Below are 22,736 nucleotides of genomic sequence, written 5' to 3'. Positions count from 1 at the left end.
AACCCAGACCCTCCTTTTTTAACCAGAACAGCACTGCCAGTAAGCATTTATTTTTATTTCCCTTGGGACACATTCTACTGGCTGTAGCTATGTGCACAGATCTGTCTTCCTCACTGCATGTTGAGCTCCTCCGGGCCATGCCCGTCCTCTTTTTGAATATCCAGGGGTCAGGCACAGTGCCTGGCACACAGCAGAGGCTCAGTAACTATTCAGTGAATCGATGCATGGGAACGAGTGAGTGAATAAAGAAGCCCCGACTGTGAGAATGAAGGTTCCAAGATACAATCCGGAACTTCTTTCCGGCTCAGAATCCATTCCTGCTGGGGTACTGGGATCAGATACTGCCATCTGGCAGTTTCTAGCCACAGTTACTACAAAAAGACTTGCCTGCTTTGGGCTCTGCTGGGGGGGGTGTGGGGGGGTGGGCTGGCAGGGTCTTGGAGGGAGGGGGTGATGTGGAGGCGGTGCCTGCCCAGCCCTCCACTCCTCGCGCTCAAAGGCACCAGATGGAGAGAGCGGAGTGGGGTGGGGGAGCAAGCCAGCAGCTCCTGCGGATGTATTTTTACTTCAGGTGTGACGCTGACACCGTGCGGGTGTATTTTTAGTCCTGCCCAGTGGGCGGTGTTAGCCTGGGTTGTCTTGGAGAGGACTTCTTGTTGCCAAATTGGAATTGCATCGGCTGGGGTCCCAGGGCCCCAACTGTCGCTCCTCCCCAGGTGGTGGACAGCTCTGTTCCCGGCAAGTGTGGCCCAGGGCTGACCACAGTGTGCTCTGCCCGCTCCCTTCACACACACACTCACACACACACGCCCCTCCCTCCTGGCACATTTTAAAAAATGTGAAATCTCAACAAAGTGATTGTTAAGGCTCGTCTTCAAGGGCAAGAATACCAAGAACCTAAAACCTGAGACCTGGTAGGATCTCATGTCCAGCCCCTTCATTTTTTTTTCAGTTTTATTGAGAAATAGTTGACACACCTCACTGTATAAGTCTAAGGGGTACATCATGATGGTTTGACCTACATATATTATGAAATGACTAGCACAGTAGGCTCAGCTAACATCCATCTCCTCATAGAAATACAATGAAAAGACAAGAAAAATGGGGGAAATGCTCCTTGTGATGAGAACTCAGGATTTACTTTCTTAGCAACTTTCCTGTGTATCACACAGCAGTTCGGCTATAGTCATCCTGCTGTACGTTACATCCTGGTTCTTATTTATCTTATAACTGGAACCTTTTCACCTTTGACCACCTTCCTCCAATTTCCCCTCCCCCTCCTGGGAACCACAAGTCTGATCTCTTTATCTGGGAGTCTGATTTGTTTGTTGCTGGTATTTTTTCAGAATCCACTGGTAAGTGAGATCAAATAGTATTTGTCCTTGTCTTTCTGACTCATTTCACATAGAACAATGCCCCCAAGTTCTGTCCATGTTGTTGTAAATAGTAGGTTTACCTAATTTTTATGGCTGAATAATGTTCATATATATTGCTCCCATGTCTCGGCTATTGTAAAAAATGCTGTTATGAACACAGGGGTGCGGATAGCTTTTTGAGTTAATATTTTTGCTTCCTTTGACATATACCCAGCAGTGGAACTGCTGGATCATATGGTAGTTTACTTTTTTGAGGATCCTCCACAGTTTTCCACAGTGGCTGCACCAATTTACAATCTCACTGACAGTGCAGGAGGGTCCCTTTCTCCACATCCACGCCAGCACTTCCTATCTCCTGATTTTTTGATGACCAGCCCCCACATTTTAAGGAGAGATAACGGAGGCACAGAAAGTATCTTCCCTGAGGGTAGGCAGCTAGTGTGAGCCAGTCAGAGCTCCTACCCAAGTCACCAGAGACGCCACCATCCCCTGAGAGAGAGCACTTCGGGGGAAAGGACGCCGTGGAAAGGGGAGCTCTGTCCACGGTGCCTTGGTCGCTGGCAGGCACTCTGTAAGTTACAAAGTGCCTTTCCATGTACTTATTGCATTTAAACACCCAATATTCTTATTAGTCCCATTTTACTGATTAGCAAACTGAGGTGCCATGGGTTAAATAATTACATCAAGCTAGTGAGTGACTGAGTTGAAATTTAAATCTGGGTATCCAAATTCCAAATGTTGTGCTCTTCCCCCGTCCATGTACTGTTTTTGAACAATTATTGGAATCACTTCATCCTCCTCCCTTTTTTCCTCTACTGTCCTTGAGTCACATGTGTCCCTGGGGTCTCAGAACTGAACTGCCATGTTGACCCTTCGAGAATCAGGACTGCTGCAGCGCAAGAGAATCTCTGCTCATCAAACCAGTTTCCAAAAGAACCTGCTCTCCTAATAGTACTCTGTGTTTGAACAGGACTTTAACATTTATTTATTTGTTATTTTTATTTTTTATATGTTTTTATTGATTTCAGAGAGGAAGGGAGAGGGAGAGAGATATAGAAACATCAATGATGAGAGAGAATCATTGATGGGCTGCCTCCTGCACGCCGTCCACTGGGGATCAAGCCTGCAACCCAGGCATGTGCCCTGACTGGGAATCAAACCCACAACCCTTTTTTTGGTGCACGGGAGGATGCTCCAACTAAATGAGCCAGCCGGCCAGGGCCCGGGCTTTAAGATCTTTATAGACCTTACATTTTCTCATCTGAGACCCACCTGTTGCGGGAGGAAAGCTTATCTAAAGAGGTTCAATGGTTTGCCCAATGGTAGAGTCAGAAGTTAGACGGAAGTCTCAGTCTTATGATCTTTACATTTGACCAAAAATGGACCAGTGCTGGGAAAATCAGAGTGTGGCGCTATGGTTAAAAAAGAAGGGCAAGACTGGTGAGAAATCATCGGCCACCCGAACCCCCAGGCTTTGCTTGCTGGTCTCCTTCCACCCCACCCACCCACCCCATCCCACTAGCGGGAGACCCGCCTACTGGTTGACTTCCCTCCGGTAATGGGGCAGATCCAGTCTAGGACTGTAACTCCTCGCCAACGAAACCATCCTTCGCTCTGAGCCTCTACATGCCAAGCACTGGCACTGCTAGCATTCATTGTCTCCTTCAAGCCTAACATGACCTCTGAGGAGGCAAGTCATTGGCACTCCAGGTTCGGCATCTCGTGTTGGTGGGCCTTGTCTTCACAGGTACCCGGACTCTCAGCTCTGCCTAGGCCAGGCGGTGAGCTGTGGGAGCAGCAGGACCCACTGCCTCTGAACACACCTGTTCCTGGGCCCAGCAGCTGCAGCCTCTGCACCGGCCCCGCCAGCAGGATGTGTGGAGGCGGGGCTTGGGGCGGGGTCTGCAGATGCCTTTAGGAAGGCGGGAAACAGGCTTGCTCTGGTGCCCAGGAGAATGAAGCATGGTTTACTCTTATATTACGGCTCCAGTGGGTTCACGCCCCTGACTACAGTCAACAGCTGGGATGCTAGCTCTGAGGCCACTTGCTTCAAACGCCAGGAGTGTCTGCGAGAGCCCCGCCCATAAAGCCCAGGACGGATGCAGCCTGGAGCTTTGACCCCCAGCACCTAGTCCAGAGCATCTGGACTTCTTGGAATGGCTGAACTCCTCCCCCACCATCCTCAGGCCCCTAGCCCAGCCGTTCCAGGGATGACCAAGCCCAATGCCAGGAAAGGCGGAGGGTTAAGGCCCAGGGTCAGCTCCCTGGAGCCAGACACCCTTTGGTCACAAGGTGGAAGAATTCCCTCAAAGACACTTCATTAGGAAGTACCAGTTCCCAGGGTCCTGGCCGGGCTGCTGTTCACGAGGACAGTCACAGCAGGACCAGCCCCAAACTCGGGGTTCCTCCCACCCCGTCTTCCAGCCCTGTCCGGGAAGGGCAGCTGGGCTATCATTTCCGGTGGGTTTCGCCTCCCTTAGGAAAAGCAGTGCAACTCTCCCACACTGCATCACGGCCAGCAGCTTGCAGGCAATTCCACGAATACTTTTCTGAGCCTATCCCACGTGCCAAGTTTATGTGACACTACTTTCTATGTTGTCTTCCTCTCACTCCTCGGACTGAAGTTTTCCTTATTCTGAACCCCTCCTGGAATCTAACGTGAGGCTTGCTACACAGCAGAGCTCGGTACACGTTTGTTTGAATTGCAGTGGGAAGAGCCTCCTACTGGGAGTCCTTTCCTGCCTCCTCTTGCTGCCTCACCTCTCATCATGTACTCTGCCAGTGGCTGATGCCTGCAGAGCGCTTCATTCGCCAGGTTCTGTAACAAGCTATCTCCATGCATTACCTCACTTAATCCCCACAACAATCCTGTTGAAGAGACAGCACTATTTTTAGCCCCATTGTACAGATGAGGAAACCAGGCTAGCAGTGAAGCCAGAAGGTAAACCCTGTCAATCTAAGTCCAAAGCCATGATCCTGACCCTGGATTCCATCTCCCTGAATACACTAGACCCTTCACAGCTCAGACAGGCCACAGGGACACCCACTGGCCATGGGGAGGCAAGCTGGCCCTTATTTATAATACCCCCACCCCGGTCTACGTAGGACACACTGGTCTGTGGGTCCGGTATTATCAAATAAGATCTCATTTTAATCTAGCTATTACTATGTTCTTTTTCCAGTTAAGAAACCAGAGGCTCAGAGAGATTAACATGCTCAAGGTGATGAAGCTAGTTATCACCAAGTCTATTTCTAGATCTCGCCCGGCTGCCCAGCACGGCCACTCTGCTGCATTTGCACCTCGAGCTATAGGACTATCAAGATCAAGCTTAGAACGTCAGTGACCTTCATTCAGAAGGATGGTTGCTAGGGAACACTGCCCACTGCCCTGTTCTGACCTTTCCCCAAATGAGTGTGGACTCTAGAGGGACCCAGTTTGGATGAGACAGGAACATGAGTGATATAAACAGGGCTTGGAAATGTCTGTTGCTTTTATTGAACTAGAACGGGACAGCAGGTCACACACGAAGGGAGAAGGTCTGAGTTTGTGGTTTGTGAGAGGAGACTGATGTGAAGAACTGGGAGTGCTCTGTGGAAAGGTCACAACTCTGAAAGCAGAGAAAATAAAGAGGCAGGAGAATGATTTGACGCCTGGCAGGATTTCTGGGGCTGCCAGGAAGAAGTTTGTCAATGGATAAAGCAGGAGAGGACTGGAATTGGAGAAGGTGAGGAAGTTGGGGGTGATGGTGGGGCTTCACTCAAACAGACAGACAATGTTGGGTACAATCTACAAGGGAGAAAACTCCCTGCCTTGGGGTTAAGGAGAAAAAGCACAATTGCAAATTCTTATAAAGCACCCACTCTGTGCCAGGCACTGTTCTAAGTATTAATTTTTAAAGAGAGAACATTTCAAACTTAGGACCCAAGAGTAGACCAGACAAAACAGTGAAGACCAAGGAATGTAGGCTCGTGGCTACAGATACGAAGAAAATCTCTCCGAAGAAGCGGTGGTGAGATGTGCTGAGCTGTTTAGAGCAGAGACTGTGTGCCTGGGACTTGGGCACCTGTATGGGTTTTTACTTTAGCCTGGCGAGAGCCAGTGGCGCATCTTCTCCCAACTCTGTTTAGCAGCATCACATTGGAACTTGAAATGGACCAGGGTGGGAGCGTTTATACTGGAAATCAGCCAATGCTACAAATCAGGGTTCTCCTCTCCCCTAGGGCCAGTTTGCCAGCACAGCAGCCTAGAACCATGGTGTACATATGGGTACTGCCTAGCCTGGTTAGGGAGTCCATTCAGTAAGCGCTGATCTAGTACATCAGCTAGACGGCTGACTCTAAGGCAGTGGTTCTCAACCTTCCTAATGCCGCGACCCTTTAATACAGTTCCTCATGTTGTGGTGACCCCCAACCATAAAATTATTTTCGTTGCTACTTCATAACTGTAATTTTGCTACTGTTATGAATCGTCATGTAAATATCTGATATGCAGGATGTATTTTCATTGTTACAAATTGAACATAAGTAAAGCATAGTGATTAATCACAAAAACAATATGTAATTATATATGTGTTTTCCGATGGTCTTAGGCAACCCCTGTGAAAGGGTTGTTTGACCCCCAAAGGGGTCGCGACCCAGGGGTTGAGAACTGCTGCTCTAAGGTATTAGGTAATGCACTTGGGATAAATCAATGAAAGATGCAGACACAGACCTTGCCCTCTCGGAGTTAACAATCTAGTGCAGTGATGGCGAACCTTTTGACCTCGGCGTGTCAGCATTTTGAAAAACCCTAACTTAACTCTGGTGCCGTGTCACATACAGAAATTTTTTGATATTTGCAACCATAGTAAAACAAAGATTAATATTTTTTGATATTTATTTTATATATTTAATGCCATTTAACGAAGAAAAATCAACCAAAAAAATGAGTTCGCGTGTCACCTCTGACACGCGTGTCACAGGTTCGCCATCACTGATCTAGTGGGAAAAACAGAAATGATGTTAACACCGTCAACTCCATTGTGAGTAATGCCACAAAGGAAAAATACAGTTGACTCTTAAACCACATGAGTTTGAAATGCTCGGGCCCCATTATACATGGATTTTCCCCAATAAATACATGACCCTCTGTATCCATGGGTTTCTTATCCGAGATTCAACCAACTGCGGATCAAATAAACAGCATTTTTACATGACCGACCTGTGTTCTCCAACTGTGGATCAAATATACTGCTTTCTCTCCGCAGTTGGTTGAATCTGTGGATGCAAAGGGCCCACTGTCGTTAAGTTTCGGGGGAGTCAAAGTTATAGTTGGGTTTTTTACTGCCTCGGGGTCAGCACCCCTAGACCCCTGTGTTGTTCAAGGGTCACCTGTATAGGGTGCAGCAGCCACTCACCCTGTCCGTCTGACCTGCAGCTCAATTCTCGAGCATTTTTAATGGAGAAGCAAACACAACTGCCTGCTATTTTCTCGGTGCTCACACCTCCACGCAGCATTTCCCATCAATAATAGGCCACTTTTGCAGCGCCAGGCCGGCCACTTCGTGGGTTCTCAGAGAGGTTTTCAGCCTTAGGGGTGAGAACCACAGCGCCTCCTGAGCAGTCTCAGCAAAGCCAGCCTCCTCCTCCACTGCACCTGGCCAGGCCAGCTCCCTGCCTCTCTTCTGCTCCCCAGGACATCATCGTTTCCATGGGAACCAACTCACTTCAAAGGGAAAGGAAGGAGACTGGAGGGGAGGAGGGAGTGTGGAAGCTGAATTAACCTCCCCTTTTGGCCCTTCTCTGTGCTGCTGGCAACCTCACTGCCAGGTCCCAGACAACGCCCGTCCGTCTGTCCGCCAGCACAGACATGGGGCCACGGCTCAAGCTACACTTTAACTTCTTGGGGGAAAATCCTGGGGTTTCGGTGGGGGCTGAGGAAGGAGAGAACTGAGTGGGTCCAAGCCTGCGATCCCCACTGTACAGGGCCTCCTTCTCAGACCCCCTCAGTATTGTTCCCGGGCCACAAACGCAATTACCCACGATGTGCAGCCAATCACCAGGTCTGCTCAGATTAGACTGCGGTCATTAATCTGAGCGGGACTCCTGGCTGCCTGGCTGATTAGCCCAGATGATGCTCTGGTCTGATCCAATTAAAGACAGACCGGGTCTCCCCACTACACACACACACACACACACACACACACACACACACACACCCTCCATATCAGCGGGAACCAGTACACTTCATGAACACATCCTCATACACAAACACAACCTTGCAAACCTTAGGGGACTGGCAGGCTCCCTCCCTCACAGGTGCGCCTCCCTTTGTCCCACTGCCCCTCTGTGGCCCTGCAGGGGCCGGGGACTTCTCTACTCTTTCTTCACCTGTGGTTCTGAGAGGGGCTGTGGTGGGGGCTCCCAAAAGTCAGTGTGGGCGCTAATCTGAGTCAAAAGGGTCTCATTACATTTATTGACATGAAATGCCAACTCCCTGAAGTGCTTCGGAGCAGCCGGACTGCCCCAGGCAGGCAAATCTAATTAAAATCACCCGACCCTCCTGGAGGCTGAGTTCCCTCCCAGTCATGCAGGAGGGCTGTAGAGAGGGCAGCTGGTACTAATGGGAGAGGTGTGCTGTGAGAGACAACCTGGGGCAGGGGGCAGGCAGGAAGGGCTGCAGAGCGGAGAAGCTGGGGGTGTTGATGACCTGAGATGCGGGGTCACCATGTTTGCTGGGCAGTTGGGGGGCCACCTGCAGAGATAACCTGGGCAAACACCAAGGGCTATGGGGTGGCCAGCCTGAGGGAGAGGTGAAGATTGGGTGTGAAGGCGAACAGGAAGGAGTGACATCCTGATGGGCAGTTCCCACAAGGGGGGGTGGCTGTTTCCCCTGCAGCCTGGCCTAGGGGTGGGGGTGGGGGGTAAGGGGAAGGAGCCTGGGGTCCTGGGAAGGGCTATGGAGCCCATGGAGCAACTGGTAGCCAGGGGACCGCTATGGTTTGAGCCAGACGTGGTGCCAGGTACTCACATGGCTGTCTCGTGAACCCTTATCACACCTGCTGCTGAGGCCCCGCCAAGAAACTAAAGCTCAGAGGCAAGTGCACCCCTAATCTGGGGATCCCTCCAGACTTGAATCTGAGCTCAGTACAGGGCCCGGCCCCAGGGCTCTGGGAAGGTGCCCAGGATCAGTCTTGAGTGGGCATGTGCATCACCTGGGGTCTTGTTAAAGTGCAGATCGTGCATCCCGAGGTCTGGGGGAGCTGAGATTCTGCATTTCTAATCAGTTCCCAGGTGCTGCCACGCTGCTTGCTGTGCCCACCCTTGGAGCCACAGTGATCCATGGAGCATCGTGGCTGTACCCCCCCGTCATTGGGCCACCAGGCAGTTCCGGAGGCCATGATACTCTCCTCTCCCTTCTCACACCCAGCAGGGCACCAGCCACCACACAGTTAATTTACGGGTGGCAATGAAGCCGCGTCTCCCCACGCCCAGCTCTGGCTCCTGGCATTCCCAGAACACATCAGGTCTACCCTGCCTGCAGGTCCTACTCCACCCGCTGCTCCTCCCGTGAGCTCTCTTACTGGCCTCATACATTCTCTCTGTGAAGCCTCTGCTGTTAAAGCTCTGACCACTGTGTTGGTTTCTTTTCGGGGGAGACAGAGAACAGCCCATGCACTTATCTTTTTAGGGGTTTCCTCTTTCCCCAAGAGTCCAGCACATATAATAGCAGGGGTTCAATAAGAGTGTGATGGGAAGGAGGGCAGGGATGACAGGAGTGCCGAGTCCCATGATGGGGGAGGCTGGCTGGTCCCCTAGAGTCTAACAGGGACTGTGGCCAGATCCTGGTGTTCTTTAGGGTCCAAGGTGGAGTTTCCTGCCTGCAGGCAGCCGGGCCGGGCCTTGCATTGGGGTGGGCGGGCAGGCCCTGTGATGTATCTTTCGTCAGGCCTGGCAAGCTCCCCCGTGCCAGGATCTATGGATCAGAGCCCACTGTTCTGGACTCCCCACTGTTAGCATTAGAGGCCGTCAGCTCATCTGAGTAACTAAAAATAATGCCAATGATAATGATAATAACAGCAATAATCGCCACCATTACCATAAAGGCACTGTCATCTGGGGGAGGGGTGGGGGGTGAGGAAGAGAGAATCAATCTTCTTCCTCTCCACCCTGGGTGGCCCATTGCACATGTTACTGACATTAGCACCTGCTGCAGTGTGTGCCCAGCCAGAGGTAAGCCGAGCTCACTGATGCACCTGAATGCCTACGCTCACACGGCGAACGTGAGCCAGGGTCCAGCCTCAGAACTGAGTGGGGCCCAGGCATCTTCTCTTAGTGGACGAATGAGAGTTCAGTCCCTGCTGGAGCCTCATTCAGTCCCGCTCTCAGATGATGCCAGCTTCTTCCCAGCCACAGACGTAAACAGGAACTCCCCCGAGCTCCTCCTCCCTCTGGACCATTCTGGGCCCACCCTGGTGCATGGGCTGGTGCAGAGCAAGATGGGACGAGTTCCTGCTCTCTGCCCCCACCTGGGGGAGGTGCCAGGACCTACACAGCTGCACACACACCTGTTGCTAAAAACCCAAGATGACCATGAATCAAAATGTGGTTCCAGGAACAGCTGCATTGGAGTCACCAGGCATGCTTTCACAAGTTCATGTCGCTATAGCCTGACCTACAGACCCAGCATGTCTGAGCACGGAGCCCACAACATGCATTTAACAAGCTCTCCAATGACTATCAGGCACACTAAAGCTCGCATCATACCAGGTGCTAGACGCTGTGATAGATGCACAGAGCTCTTGCTGGAGTAAAGGCAACAGTGAGACGAGGCAGACAGCAGTCCCCAGGCAGCTGCCTGGTTGCTGAGTGGAGGGTTTCTGGCTCATTAGGGCTCATCTCCCCAACTGGGATGAAGAAGGGCTCCCCCTGGAAGATACTGCCCAGGCCCTCTTATCCCTCACTAGACAATTCCAGGCTGCGAGCGCCAACCCCAGTGGCCAGCTGAGGGATCTCCGGATTGATCTGAGAGAGAAGGCTGAGAAGGGAGCAGCTGCTGGTCATTGTCTTTGACGAGCCCACCCACTGGCTTGCAGTCTCATCTCTCACAGCTCGGGCCTGAGGCTGGTTGGGGCTTCTCAGCACAGCTGAGGCGTCTCCTACCTGTACACAGCTCGCTTGTCAGCCTCCAGCTGGGCCTGGGGGTCAATGGGGGCACTGGGCACAGGAGTGCTGGCAGCAGCAGTGGGTGCGGAGATATGGACAGCCTGGGCCTTAGAGGGTGTCTGAGCAGTTGCCGTCATCTGCAGAGAGAAGAAAGAGGAGGTGGTGGTTAGTGTGGCCAGGACACCTGGCTGGAATGGCTGGGGCTGCCTTGCCTGTGGTGTGTGTGTGGATAACAGAGTGTGTGGAAGGGAACTGTGCCTGTATAATGCGTGTCTATTTGTATATGTGCTACAGTCAGGAGAAAGCAGGTCTTTCTTCAAATGAGAATGTTCCAGAGAACAATACAGGGACATTCAAAACCAGGTGGTGCACAGCACACTTTAAAAGAGATGATTGTTGCCTGGCCAGTGTGGCTCCTGACCTATGAACCAGGAGGTCACGGTTTGATTCCCAGTCAGGGCACATGTCTGGGCTGTGGGCTCGATCCCCAGTCAGGGGTGTGTAGGAGATGGCTGATCTATGATTCTCTCTCATCACTGACGTTTCTCTCTTTCCCTCTCACTTCCTCTCTGAAATCAATAAAAAAATATTAAAGAAAGAGACAATTCTTAATGCAAACTAAGGTGGTGACCTCTGTCCAGAAGCAGAAAAAAAAATGATGAGCCCTTTAAATTGTGCCGATGAGTCATCTGGGATGTACTGGGCAGTGTTAAGTTTGATAACTTGAAGAGGAGGAAAAAATACCAGTAGCTGAGTTGTTCTCATTTGGGCAGGTCTATTCCATGTAACGCAAGCCAGAGGTAACTGTTTTAATGGTTTCGATTGAAAACTGAATGGTCCCCAGATTTGGTTGACCTGGTCACTTGAAGGTAAGTGGGTTTTAACAACACTGCACAGGCTTCTGTTCTTAACCCTTACAAATATTTAGTTAGAGCAGTTGTTTTCATCCTGTTACATGCTTTAAAGGTGCCTCTAGGGCAGTGGTTCTCAACCTTCTGGCTCTTTAAATATAGTTCCTCATGTTGTGACCCAACCATAAAATTATTTTTGTTGCTACTTCATAACTGTAATGTTGCTACTGTTATGAATCATAATGTAAATATCTGATATGCAGGATGGTCTTAGGTGACCCCTGTGAAAGGGTCGTTCGACCGCCAAAGGGGTCGCGACCCACAGGTTGAGAACCGCTGCTCTAGGGCCTTTATATATATATTTTTTATAATCAGAGAAACTCCTTTTAATATTATATATTGAATTTCCTGTATAAGATTTCATTTGAAGAAATGCTTAAATGGCTTTAAAACTTCTGATAACCATCACTACAGAAGATAATGCTTTTATGTTATATTTTCTTTAGTCAGAGGGATCCCTCAAATGCCATGAATGGTGACATGTCTCGCCTGTCTGTCGCACCGAGACAGCGCTGCCCTGGTGCCGTTGGGCTCATAGACTCGTCTGCCTCCTGCACTAAAGCTTCGCCCACACCCTCACCCCCAGCACCCATCCCCGACACAGAGTAGACGCTTAGTGTTTGTAGAGAAAATAAATGAGAGGGTAAATGAATGAATCCACCTCGAAAGCAGCAGGTATTTTATAGCTTAAAAGTTTATCATATGATCTAGGTTCCTGCTTTCTGGAAGAAAAAGTATTGTACTTCCACAAACACAGCACAGTATTGCTGGTGTCGATATCCCCAAGACATCTGCTATCTCGTTTCTCTCCATTTCTCTCCATTTAAGTCTCTGCTCAGACATAACATCTTCAGAGTAAAGAGCCCCTTCGCCCTTCTTCTGCCTTATTCCATAGCCCTTATCATGACATGCACTACATGTCTACTTGCTTAGTTAAATCTCTCCTGTCCTCAACTAAAATTCAAGCTCAAAAGGACTGGATTCATATTCCTAGCGCTCCGAATTGCCTGGCACTAGTAGAGGCTCAATAAATATTTGTTGAACCAAATTATTGTTTGAACTGAATTAATGAATGAGGGTAGTGAATGAGACTGAGACTATAAAAGAACTATATCTGCTTTACTATACGGTGTCCCCATCATTTTTTGTTAGGATGAAATAGCTTTGCTATTGTTGGCCAAGCTGGGGGAACTTTCCCAATCTCAGTGCACAAGAGGCTAGACAGCCATCAGGGTACCTGGAGCCCTACTGCCTTCTGTTATTAGCTTTGGCCTTGGACAAATCCCTTAACTCTCCCAGCCTCCTATTATCTTATCAGTCAGCACATTGGTGCCCTTTTAGGATTCGTGAGTACTAAAGAGATGTGTTAAGGAAGAAAGTAGAAACAAATGTTCCAATATTTAAAAGAGAAAGAAGGTGGAGTCAGAAATACTAAATATTGCTAATGTCCACAGTAACCTGGGCCGGTTTCTTTCATTCACAAATGCAACGGATTATTTCTCCAAATGCTACTCCGTTCCCTGCCATGTACTGGGCACTGTGCTGGGCACTGGGGTCACAGGGCCGAGTGCCTGCTAGAATGAGGCTCAGCTTCTGGATTTAACACGCCTTCTAAGCTGGCAGATGGGGCAGATGGGGTAGACATGGACGGTGTAAGTGACCTCAGCCTGGTACCTCCCAGATGTCCTTGTGGGAAACATGGAGAGACGTGCTGGGTGGACAGTTGTGTGAATTAGTCAGCTTCCCCCAAAGGATGACAACTGCGGGGTGTCAGTGAGAGGAAGGCTTCCAGGAGAGGGAATATACTTTCTGCCTGGCCCTCCTGTTCAGTACTCTCTCCCTGACTTAGAGGATGTCTCACGAAATGCTTAACAAACATGGGTGACAGGAAACTGATCCAAAAGATCTTTATAGATGTTGGCAACACTCTGAGTCTAACAAGATTCATTTTCATCTAATAAGTCGGCACTTAACACGTTTAGCACTTCGGCCAAAAAAAAAAAAATCAATAATTTAAGCGCCGAAGAGGGGAGACACAGTTCAGCGGCAGTTTTTGTTGACAGCAGGCTCATTAAGTCCGAAGTGTAATATGTCTGTCGAACAAACAAACGCGAAAACTGGCCTCAGCTAACGCTGCGCTCAGAGGCCCAGTCCGCACAAAGCCTCCAGTGCCACCCGTGGTGCTGGGACAGGGGCAGGAGGTACGTTTAGAGGAGCGTCGACCGGGGAAGGGACCCTGCACTGCGCCGTATGAGGACTATTGGAAGGAATCTGAAATGTGTAAGAGGGGGACGATGGAGAGACGTGAAAGCCCCTCTGAGTCGTCTGAAAGAAAGATTCAATTCTGTCCTGTATGCCCCGAAGGATCAAATTACAAACAGTGCATTAGATCTATATAACGTGGAGACAGATCTGGGCTCACCCCAGCTAAGTTCCCACCACCTCGCTCTCCAAGGCAGAACAGGCTGCCTCCAGGGGGGTAGTTTCCACTACTACAAGGCCATGCAGAGACGGCTGATCAGCTGGGCCCCCGTGGAGGGTCAGGAAGCTTTCTAGGTGGGTGGGGGTTAGGTGGCATCTGAAGTCCCTTCCAACACCGGCAGGCTCAGACGCCAGGAGGGTGCTTTAATGACCACTATTCCCCGCAGAGAGTTGGGGTGGGGCTTGGATCCGATGATGCATCGTGGGAAAAAGGGCTTGGGAAGCTCTGAAGTGCTCCAAGGGTGGAGGGTGGTGTTGTTATCGACCACGAGATTTCCAGGATGTGCTTCTTTCCTACAGCGAGGCGTGGCTGTGTCTGCACAGCCCATTCAGGGGTGAAATACAGGCCAGGCTGGTGCCCCGCTCTGCCCACTCAGGGAGAATTTCCTCGTGTACTTGAAGGTGAGCGAGGAGACAGGGCTGAGGGGAGGGGCTCCCCCTTCTCTCATCTCCCCTTTCCAGGCAGGGTTTTGAGGAAGGTGGGGGAGGCCTTTCTGGTTAAAGAGGAGAGCTCAGAAAAAAGTGTAATCAGAGGTGGCCACACTCTAGCACCCCAAGAGGCCCGGTTGAGAGGCTGTTGCTGGGGCTCAGAAGCGGGAGAGGTAAGAGAGCAGAACTAGTCTTGGGAGGATAGTGACTCGTTTATTTAGCTCCTGGGGGCCAATTCAGCAAACTCTGCATTTCCTCCAGGTCTGGAGAATGTGTTCATCTCCAAATACTAGATTTCTTTTTCTAGCCAGACACACCCTTGCTCAGGAACTGGGGCTCAAAGGGAAAGGCCCAGCAGCTGTCCATAAGGTCTGGGGCGGGGGGTATGGTGACTTATGGTGAATTTGGGGGTGGTTACCTGGAGGTACAGCCTGAAGAGCAGGAACAGGGAGAGACTGGATGGACTAGGACAGAGTGTGACTGCTAAATGACTGCTTGGAGCTCCCTGGTTCTGGCCTATGAAAGCCAACTTAAAAAAATTTTTTTAATTGATTTTGGAGAGGAAGGGAGAGGGAGAGAAACACAAATGATGAAAGAGAATCATCGATCGAACCAGGACCTCCTGGTTCATAAGTTGATGCTCAGCCACTGAGCCACATCAGCTGGGCATGAAACCAACATAAATCTTCAGGAGTTTTGCAAGATGGTTAATATTACATTGGTAGCTTGAAATTGTCCGTGGTGGGAGCATTACACCATAGAAATAGCAAATGCTGCAAACCAAAGCCTCTTCACCTCCACCCAGAGCTCTGCGTATAGGCATGCAAAACCCGGGGGCTGGCAGTCTAGTCTGACCAGGAAGTGAGCAGATGCTCCAGGGTGAGGGGAGGCTGGAAAGCAGCACACCTGCCTGCCGGCCTCAGGTGCTCTTATTGGCATTGGAATGCCCAATTGATGCTTTCTTTTCTGTTAAGCATCATCCTTGTGCAATTATAGGGGGAGAGTGGGCACCTTGTGTTCTAAGGAGCCAATAAAACATTTCTGCAAGCTTTAGTGCTTAACAATAATCTGTGCAATAGGTTAGTGCAGTGGTCGGCAAACTCATTAGTCAACAGAGCCAAATATCAACAGTACAACGATTGAAATTTCTTTTGAGAGCCAAATTTTTTTAAACTTAAACTATATAGGTAGGTACATTGTTATTAACTTAATTAGGGTACTCCTAAGGCTTAGGAAGAGCCACACTCAAGGGGCCCAAAGAGCCGCATGTGGCTCGAGAGCCACAGTTTGTCGACCACGGGGTTAGTGTGATCCCCATTCTACTAGTACGTATGAGAAAACAGAAGCCCACAGAGGTGAAGAAACTTCTGGAGATCACAGACAGTTTTTGCAAACGTTGGGGCAAGAGTCAAGGGCTTTCTGACTAAATCACACCATGTGAATTATTGTATGTAATTACTTTTCTTAGAAGAGGAGAATGGGAAGATTTTTTTCCCCCCGAGTGGAAAAGAGGACAGAGAGGAAGAGCACTGGAATCAGAATGGAGCTTCATTTCCCAGCGCATGCTCTCGGGTCTCCATCCAGGTCCTGCTCCCCACTGCTCCCCACCCCGCACAGACAGCTCCTGCACGAGTTCAAGTCACTTCTCCAAACACTGGTCATGCCAGCAGCAGTCCTTTGTGTGGAGCCCATGTAGGAAGGCATGAGGGGGGGGGGTTATTGATTGAAGGTGGCTCGGGGCTCCTTCCTTCAGAGGCCGCGGAGAAGCTGGGAGAACTAAGGCCTGAGAAACCCGAGCCTTTAGGATGCCCAGGACTGAGCAGGGTTGACCACTGCCTGCTGCCAGCTGCCATTCAGAATTCCTCTCCTTTGCTCATGGGAGGTGAGCAGGTGGCTCAGAATCGGGATGACACCAGGGTTTTTCTAGAACAAACTACCAGAGGTAGTTTGCAGAAGACACTGACATTAGCTAGAATGGAGCTCTGCCTTTGCCATTCACTGCTGGGCAACCCTGCATGTGTAACTGGACCTGCTAGGGCTTGGTCTGCTCATTAGTGAAATGCCAGTGGTACTCCCTGCCTCCCACCACCCTCGTGGGGGACCGCTGTCTCCTTCAGGGGGCGCTGGCTGAGCACCAGGGACAGACCAGGCCCCTGCTCTGGGCTCCCATGGCCCGAAGCACACTGCCACCAGACTGTGGACCCTGGAGGACAGAAACCCATCGTTCCTGCCTCCTGTTGCAGCCTGGTGTTCAGTATAGAGCATGCCCAGCTATCTACTGATGCAGGGATGACTGGTGGGAGTAGTAGGCCTTTGCACCAAATGTACCTTTTTAGCTGCAGATTTACTGTTTGGTTTTTTTTAATTACTGTTAATAGGAAGGGAGAGGAAGAGAGAGATAGAAACATCAATGATGAGAGAGAATCATTGATCGCTGCCTCCTGCACGCCCTACACTGAGATTGAGCCCACAACCCGGGCATGTGCCCTGATCAGGAATCAACCATGACCTCCTGGTTCATAGGTCGATGCTCAACCACGGAGCCAGGCCGCTGGGCCAGAATTACTTTCTTGACTCTGAATGCCTCCGGCTACAACGGAGAAGTCACAGTCGCTGATGCAGGGGAGTGGTGGCAGCCAGCCCAGAGCTGAGACAATCAGACAGCACGAGGCGCTGGCACTCCACCTACATGACCCAGGCAAGTTACTCAACCTTTCTGATCTGGGGTCCTCATTTATAAAATGGGTGCAATGATACCTAAGGTACAGGGTTGTTAGAAGTAAATGAGAGAAGGCATACAAAGCTGGTACTTGGAAGTACTTGGCATGTGGTAGTTACATGATCTATACAAGCTACAGCCCACATTCAGGGCAGCCACTTTTGCTTCTGTCGTGTGGGCTACCCAAGGGTCCCGCCCTTGGAGGAACCTGCTTGCTCTAAGCACCCAGGGAAGTGGGAGAGGGGGAAGGTGGCATTATCCGTCACCTTGGGCAAGAGACTCAGCTCCTCTGAGCTTCAGTTTCCCATCAAGTAAAAGTGGAGCAGCCAATACCTCTTCCCAGGACTATAGGGGAGGGTGTGCTGCACACAATGGGGGCTTCCCCTCTGCATTGAACCCTACACCCTCCCCAAAACACCCCAGCACCTCACCCCCATATCCGTCTCCATATACCCTCCCCCCACAGATGGCCTTCCTCTTTGTGACTTTACACCCACCACCTCCTCGCAGGGTCCTTTCTGCAAACCCTGGACAGCTGAGGCCTGCACCTTCTCAGCATGTCTTCCTATGTGGAGCCCCTCTTCTGTGCCCTCCACCTACCAGTGCCTGCCCTCCACAACACGGGGCTGCAGGCCCTGGCCCACTTGGGGCCACGCTGGGCTTGGCCAGGAGCCGGCAGGGCCGGCAGGTGAGACCTGGTTTCCTCCAACCGGGAGAGCCCAAGGACCTGGGGGAGGTCAGGGCCTGAAGTCATTTGGTAAATACAAGGTTTGGCTGAACAGCTGGGAAGCAGCAAGGAGCACAGCCCCCAGGCGCTACAGGTGGGGCCTGACCCCGGCTTGGTCCCCGGTCCAGCACCTGCCCCTACGTTGTCCCTGATCAGACCCCACTGTGTAGGGATGTGTGAACATGCCTAAAGCCTTATGTCTTGTGCCTTCGCTGACACAGCTGCCTCTGCAGGGCACGTCCATGTGCCCCTGGCCTCCCCCTGACCACGAAGAAGCCACTCCTTTCCCAGCTCAGCCGGAGTCGAGTCTCCCAGGAGGCCTTTCCCAATTTTGCATGCCCCCAGCCCAGGTAGCACGAGCCTGCCTGGTCTGTATGTGTGTTAACCTACCACCTGTGACACCGCGGGGCCCTATCTGCCTGTCTCCCTGTGGACTGGTTCCCAGTTCCCATTGCCATGCTGGTCATGGGGGGCTCCCAGTGTGTTTGTTAAGTGATTGAATGACTGACCGAATGAGGGGCTGAGTGATGTGTTAAAAGACTCAGGGATCCAAAAAGGGATGGGGTCAATGAGGGCTCCCCCAACGCTCCCCCACCCAGTCCACACGGAGCAGGAAGGGCTGGCTGAAGAGCCAGGCCAGCCCAATTTAGCTCAAAGAGGCTCCTGGAACAGCAGGCCTGGGTCACCTACATCTGATCCCAGGGCCGACTGGAAAGAACAGACCCCAGGAGAGTTCCTCAGCGGTGTACCACGGGGGTCTTAATGAACTAATTACTTTTAATAGAATTTCTAGGCAGTGGTTTACAAAAGGAGGCTTGTAAATGTTCGCTGGCCCTGCCTGCACTTCTGGGGTGTTTGTGACATGTGGCTAATAGGAGGGAGGCCGTGGACTTGGACCTGAGTCTTTCTCCTCCCAGCTATTGCACTTTCCTAGGAACTGTGTGTGCCTCACCCTTCCACCCATTTCTAGGGGGACCCTCGCTCATGTAATAGTGCCAAACCAGTGATTTCCAGGAGGCCCTTAGGGGGTGTATCAGATCGCAATGTGTATGCACACTGTGTGTGTGTGTGTGTGTGTGTGTGTGTGTGTGTGTGTGGTGTTTATAGCTGGAAACACATATTTGATATGCCTATTGTGTTCCTAATAAAAAGTATTTATTGAATGGATGAGTGAATGAAAGGAATCATACTGAAATTACTCGCTTAAGTTTACACAACTCCTCAGCAGTAGGGCTGGGACAAAGCCTAGGATTCCTGCATTTCTACTCTGTCAGTCATCCCACTCTTCCTCCTACAGATCAAGAACTCCAAGGACAGCAAACACCCTTGGGCCCCTACTCGTCCCCCCCCCTCCCCCCGGCCGGGCCAGGCAGACACCGGAGCTCCTCGATCTCCTGGGAGAGGGGGGCAGCGCGTCCCCGGCTCCTCGGCCGGTGGCTACTTGACCACCTGTTCCCAGATTTATTTTAAGCTTCGTATACTTGGGCCATTAACTATTTTTGTAGCTGTTTAGGGCACTCGTCCTGCTTGGTAGCAAGAGGATAGACAATAAAATTTGTTCTCTGGGCAAATATCAGAATTCAGGTAACAAGTTCATCGGGTAAAAACCCTGGACAAGGCCATTGGAGTGAGTGAGTGTTCGCTGGCCCGCCTTCTCCCTAAATGGGGACATAAAGGACCACAGTGGGACCTGAGGCTGCCTTGCCTTTACACAGGAGGACTCCGGGTCTTAAGTGAGTTGGAGTTCAGGGATACGTCCAGTTTAAAGACCGTGGTGGCCCAAGAGGCCAGGGAGAGAGGTCACTGTGCACCGAGAGAGAAAAACCCAGCAGAACATAAAAAAAGAAAGAGGAGAGTCTGTTTGGAGTCTGTTTGGATGAGTCAAAGCAAGGGCAGGCAGGTCGCCCAGATGGTCCCTGGGGTGCTGCCCCCAGGGGCACGGGAGCTGTCAATCACAGCCACAGAAAAGGCTTAGGGGGACCTTCAAAGCTGCTGAATTGACTGCACTGCTGCAAAGCCAATGAGTTTCACAGGCAGCCGAGCAGAGGGCCTGCAAGGCAGGGGGCTCCAGCCCTTAAAGAGATGAGAGGGCTGTAAAGTGTGAAAACATCTGAACCAGCTTCTGTGGCCACAGCTGCAAGGCCTGGGCAGGGGCCATTCACAGCCAGGGCCCTCGCCACCCCCTCTGTCTCCAGCTGTGAAATCAGCATGGGAACCCCAATGACTGATCAAAGGTCCAGCTTCCACAGGACGCCTGCTCCCCTGAGCCACCGAAGTGGGCATGGCGCTGGGAGAGGGAGGGCGAGGAGGCACTCGGAGGAATGGAGCGGCCTGGCCTCCCTAACAGGCTGGCCAAGCTCAGCCTCCCTGTGACAGGAAAGGTAGGACAGCATCACATTGACCCCCAATCTCCAAGCACAGTTTCTTGGGGTCCTGGACACCATTCTCCTCATCTGTGGGCTGCAGAGGGGTAGAAGGGACGGAGGAACACAGCTTTTGCCCAAGGGTCCCAAGGAGATGCTTGACTTCTGACATGAGCTCCCCAGACAGCCCTGAAGTCCTGGCTGTGTGCCCCACCTCCCTCTGGTCAACAATGAGGCCATATCCTTGATGAACTGCCAAACCCTTTTAACATCACCCACCATCAAGTCATGCTACATACGTACCTACCCACCTACCCTTCAACTTGTTCCTAAACTGTCAACTGAGTGCCCTCGTTCATAGGGGCTGCGCCTGGTGGATGAGACCGACCCCACCAGGGTTTCTGCTTTCTAGTCTAATGCTCATGCAGCCCCACGTGCTGGGGCCACGCAGACAGAGGAAGACTGAGCACTATATACACACACAACTAGACCAGATGCAGTATTTGTCTTCCTATAAGCCAAGGGCAAAGATATTTGAGGAACGGTGCGTATGTGTCTACGTTTGAGGAAGAGTGGGGGTAGGTTTTTTGTGTGTGGATAAGGTGAGGGTGGGGGAACTGGTAAATCCAGAGGGCTTCCTGAAATTGCCAGTGGAGGTACCAGAGGGAGAACTTTGCTTGGTCGGCGATGTTGCACGTGGAATGAATGTTACAGGAAATGGGAGAACTGGAAGGACCTCTCAGAGGTGGAGAGAGAGCACATGAATGAGGGGTGTATGCCTAGAAGGAGGAAGACGGCCACTGTGTTACCACGGGGATTCTGGGAGGAAGCGACAGTAGAGAATGTAGTAACTTGGAGAGTTCCTTAGAATCAGGGTGCTGGGCTGGGGCAGGAGAGCTGTGGAAGCCCAGGTGACACACCCCTGCTCTCAGGGAGGTCTGTCTGGACCAAGGACCCAGCCATCGCATGGGACGTGAGATGCTGTGGTTAAACAGCAGCAGGGGCGCGACCCTGGCGGAACTTAACAGAAAGCCCCGGCAGGAAGAAGCAGGCCACAGGGATGTGTCCAGTGGTCGCTGCTGTTGTACTTTCTAAGCTTACGGTCTGTCTTTAGCGCACAGTAAACACAGAGTGACATCCGCACAAGCAATCACGAGTTGCCCCATGTTGGGCTGAAATGGACTGAGGGGTGGGGGCTGACTGGCCATCATCCACGTGGTGTGCCCCATACAGCATGGGGCCAGCACCGCAAATGCTGCTCTACTCAAATGGGAGGAGAGAAAGAGCCTCCGCCATGTTAATAACGTTATTCCCCAAACTTCAAAAATGAAATTGCCAAGTTAAAAACCCGCCTTGAAAAAAATTTCTAATTTATTATAAAGAAGGTCCGGGGCTTGGGAATTTTGTAATGCAGATTCCTAATTTTCCAAAGTGAGGTTCTCCTGTGCATTTGAGTAGATTATGCTCGGCTCTGCTTGCCCTCAGCACAACGGGAACGTTATTAAAACGGCCGCCCCGGTCTCAGGAGGGGCACTGCTTCTCGCTTCCTTTCTCATTTTGGGGACTTCATCAGACACTGTCCTTTTCGACAGTGGAAGAAATTGGGTTTCTGAGAGGCGATCTAGAGATGTGCTCAGCTGGGCAGGCCTTGAGGAAACAAGTCAGACTGGGTCCGACAGTAATGAGATTAGACCTCCCGGAATGAGGAGGAGGTGGGCCTCCTTCCAGAGGCCCTTGTGTGCCCGAGCCCTGCCCCCCTTGGCCCCGGCTTTCCTGAGGACACAGCGCCAGAGAGCAGCTGGCGCTCTCAGATAATGAGCATCGCGGGGCAGTGCAGCAGGGCCTCCCCTGAGAGGCGGCTCAGCCTCCTGCAATCCTAGTGGGAAGAAGGCAGGGGGACCAGAGCGAGTTCCCCGCAGGAAACTCACATGGAAGACATTCCTATGCGCAAGCCACTCCAGCAGCCCTGAGAGTGGGGAGGAGGGCCCTCCAAAAGCCAACTGGCCTCAAAGTTTAGCACTCGCTGGAGAGACTATGTTCCCCAGGAGCCTATGTTCTGGCGACCTCAACCCCTCTGCCCTCCCACCTACTCCACTGCTGCCCTAACTCCTCCCATGATTCCCCCCATCCTGATTGGTTTCCTTGGGAACCAGCCCAGCCCAGGGAAGCCCATGGCAATCTCGCCATAGCCCAGTGGCCCAGCCAAGGCCATAAGGACACCAGACCTTGGCCTAGACCAGGGGTGGGCAAACTTTTTGACTCGAGGGCCACAATGGGTTCTTTAACTGGACCGGAGGGCCGGAACAAAAGCATGGATGGAGAGTTTGTGTGAACTAATATAAATTCAAAGTAAACATCATTACATAAAAGGGTATGGTCTTTTTTTTTTTTTTAGTTTTATTCATTTCAAACGGGCCGGATCCAGCCCGCAGGCCGTAGTTTGCCCACCGCTGGCCTAGTCTCTACTATGGATGCTGAGATTTCCCGCCAGATTCTTGAGCCCTGGATCTCGGAGGTCACAAACAGGTGGGTGGCTTCCCCAGGGCAAATTACTCCCCTGCTGTAAATGTTCGTTCCTCCTTCGTT

At 51.3% G+C, this 22,736-nt stretch overlaps 1 protein-coding gene across 1 annotated transcript in view; it reads right to left on the bottom strand.

Moving 5' to 3' along the window:
* PKNOX2 (PBX/knotted 1 homeobox 2) overlaps positions 1–22,736 on the bottom strand; it is a 110,539-nt gene that overhangs the window by 49,430 nt on the left and 38,373 nt on the right. The window contains exon 2 of the mRNA XM_023743248.1: positions 10,518–10,657. Coding sequence (XP_023599016.1) covers positions 10,518–10,657 — 140 coding nt within the window. The remainder of the gene's footprint in view (positions 1–10,517; positions 10,658–22,736) is intronic.

The sequence above is a fragment of the Myotis lucifugus genome, unplaced genomic scaffold (genome assembly GCF_000147115.1).
Source record: "Myotis lucifugus unplaced genomic scaffold, Myoluc2.0 scaffold_382, whole genome shotgun sequence".
Taxonomy (NCBI): domain Eukaryota; kingdom Metazoa; phylum Chordata; class Mammalia; order Chiroptera; family Vespertilionidae; genus Myotis; species Myotis lucifugus.
This window is presented reverse-complemented; position numbering and strand designations above follow the sequence as displayed.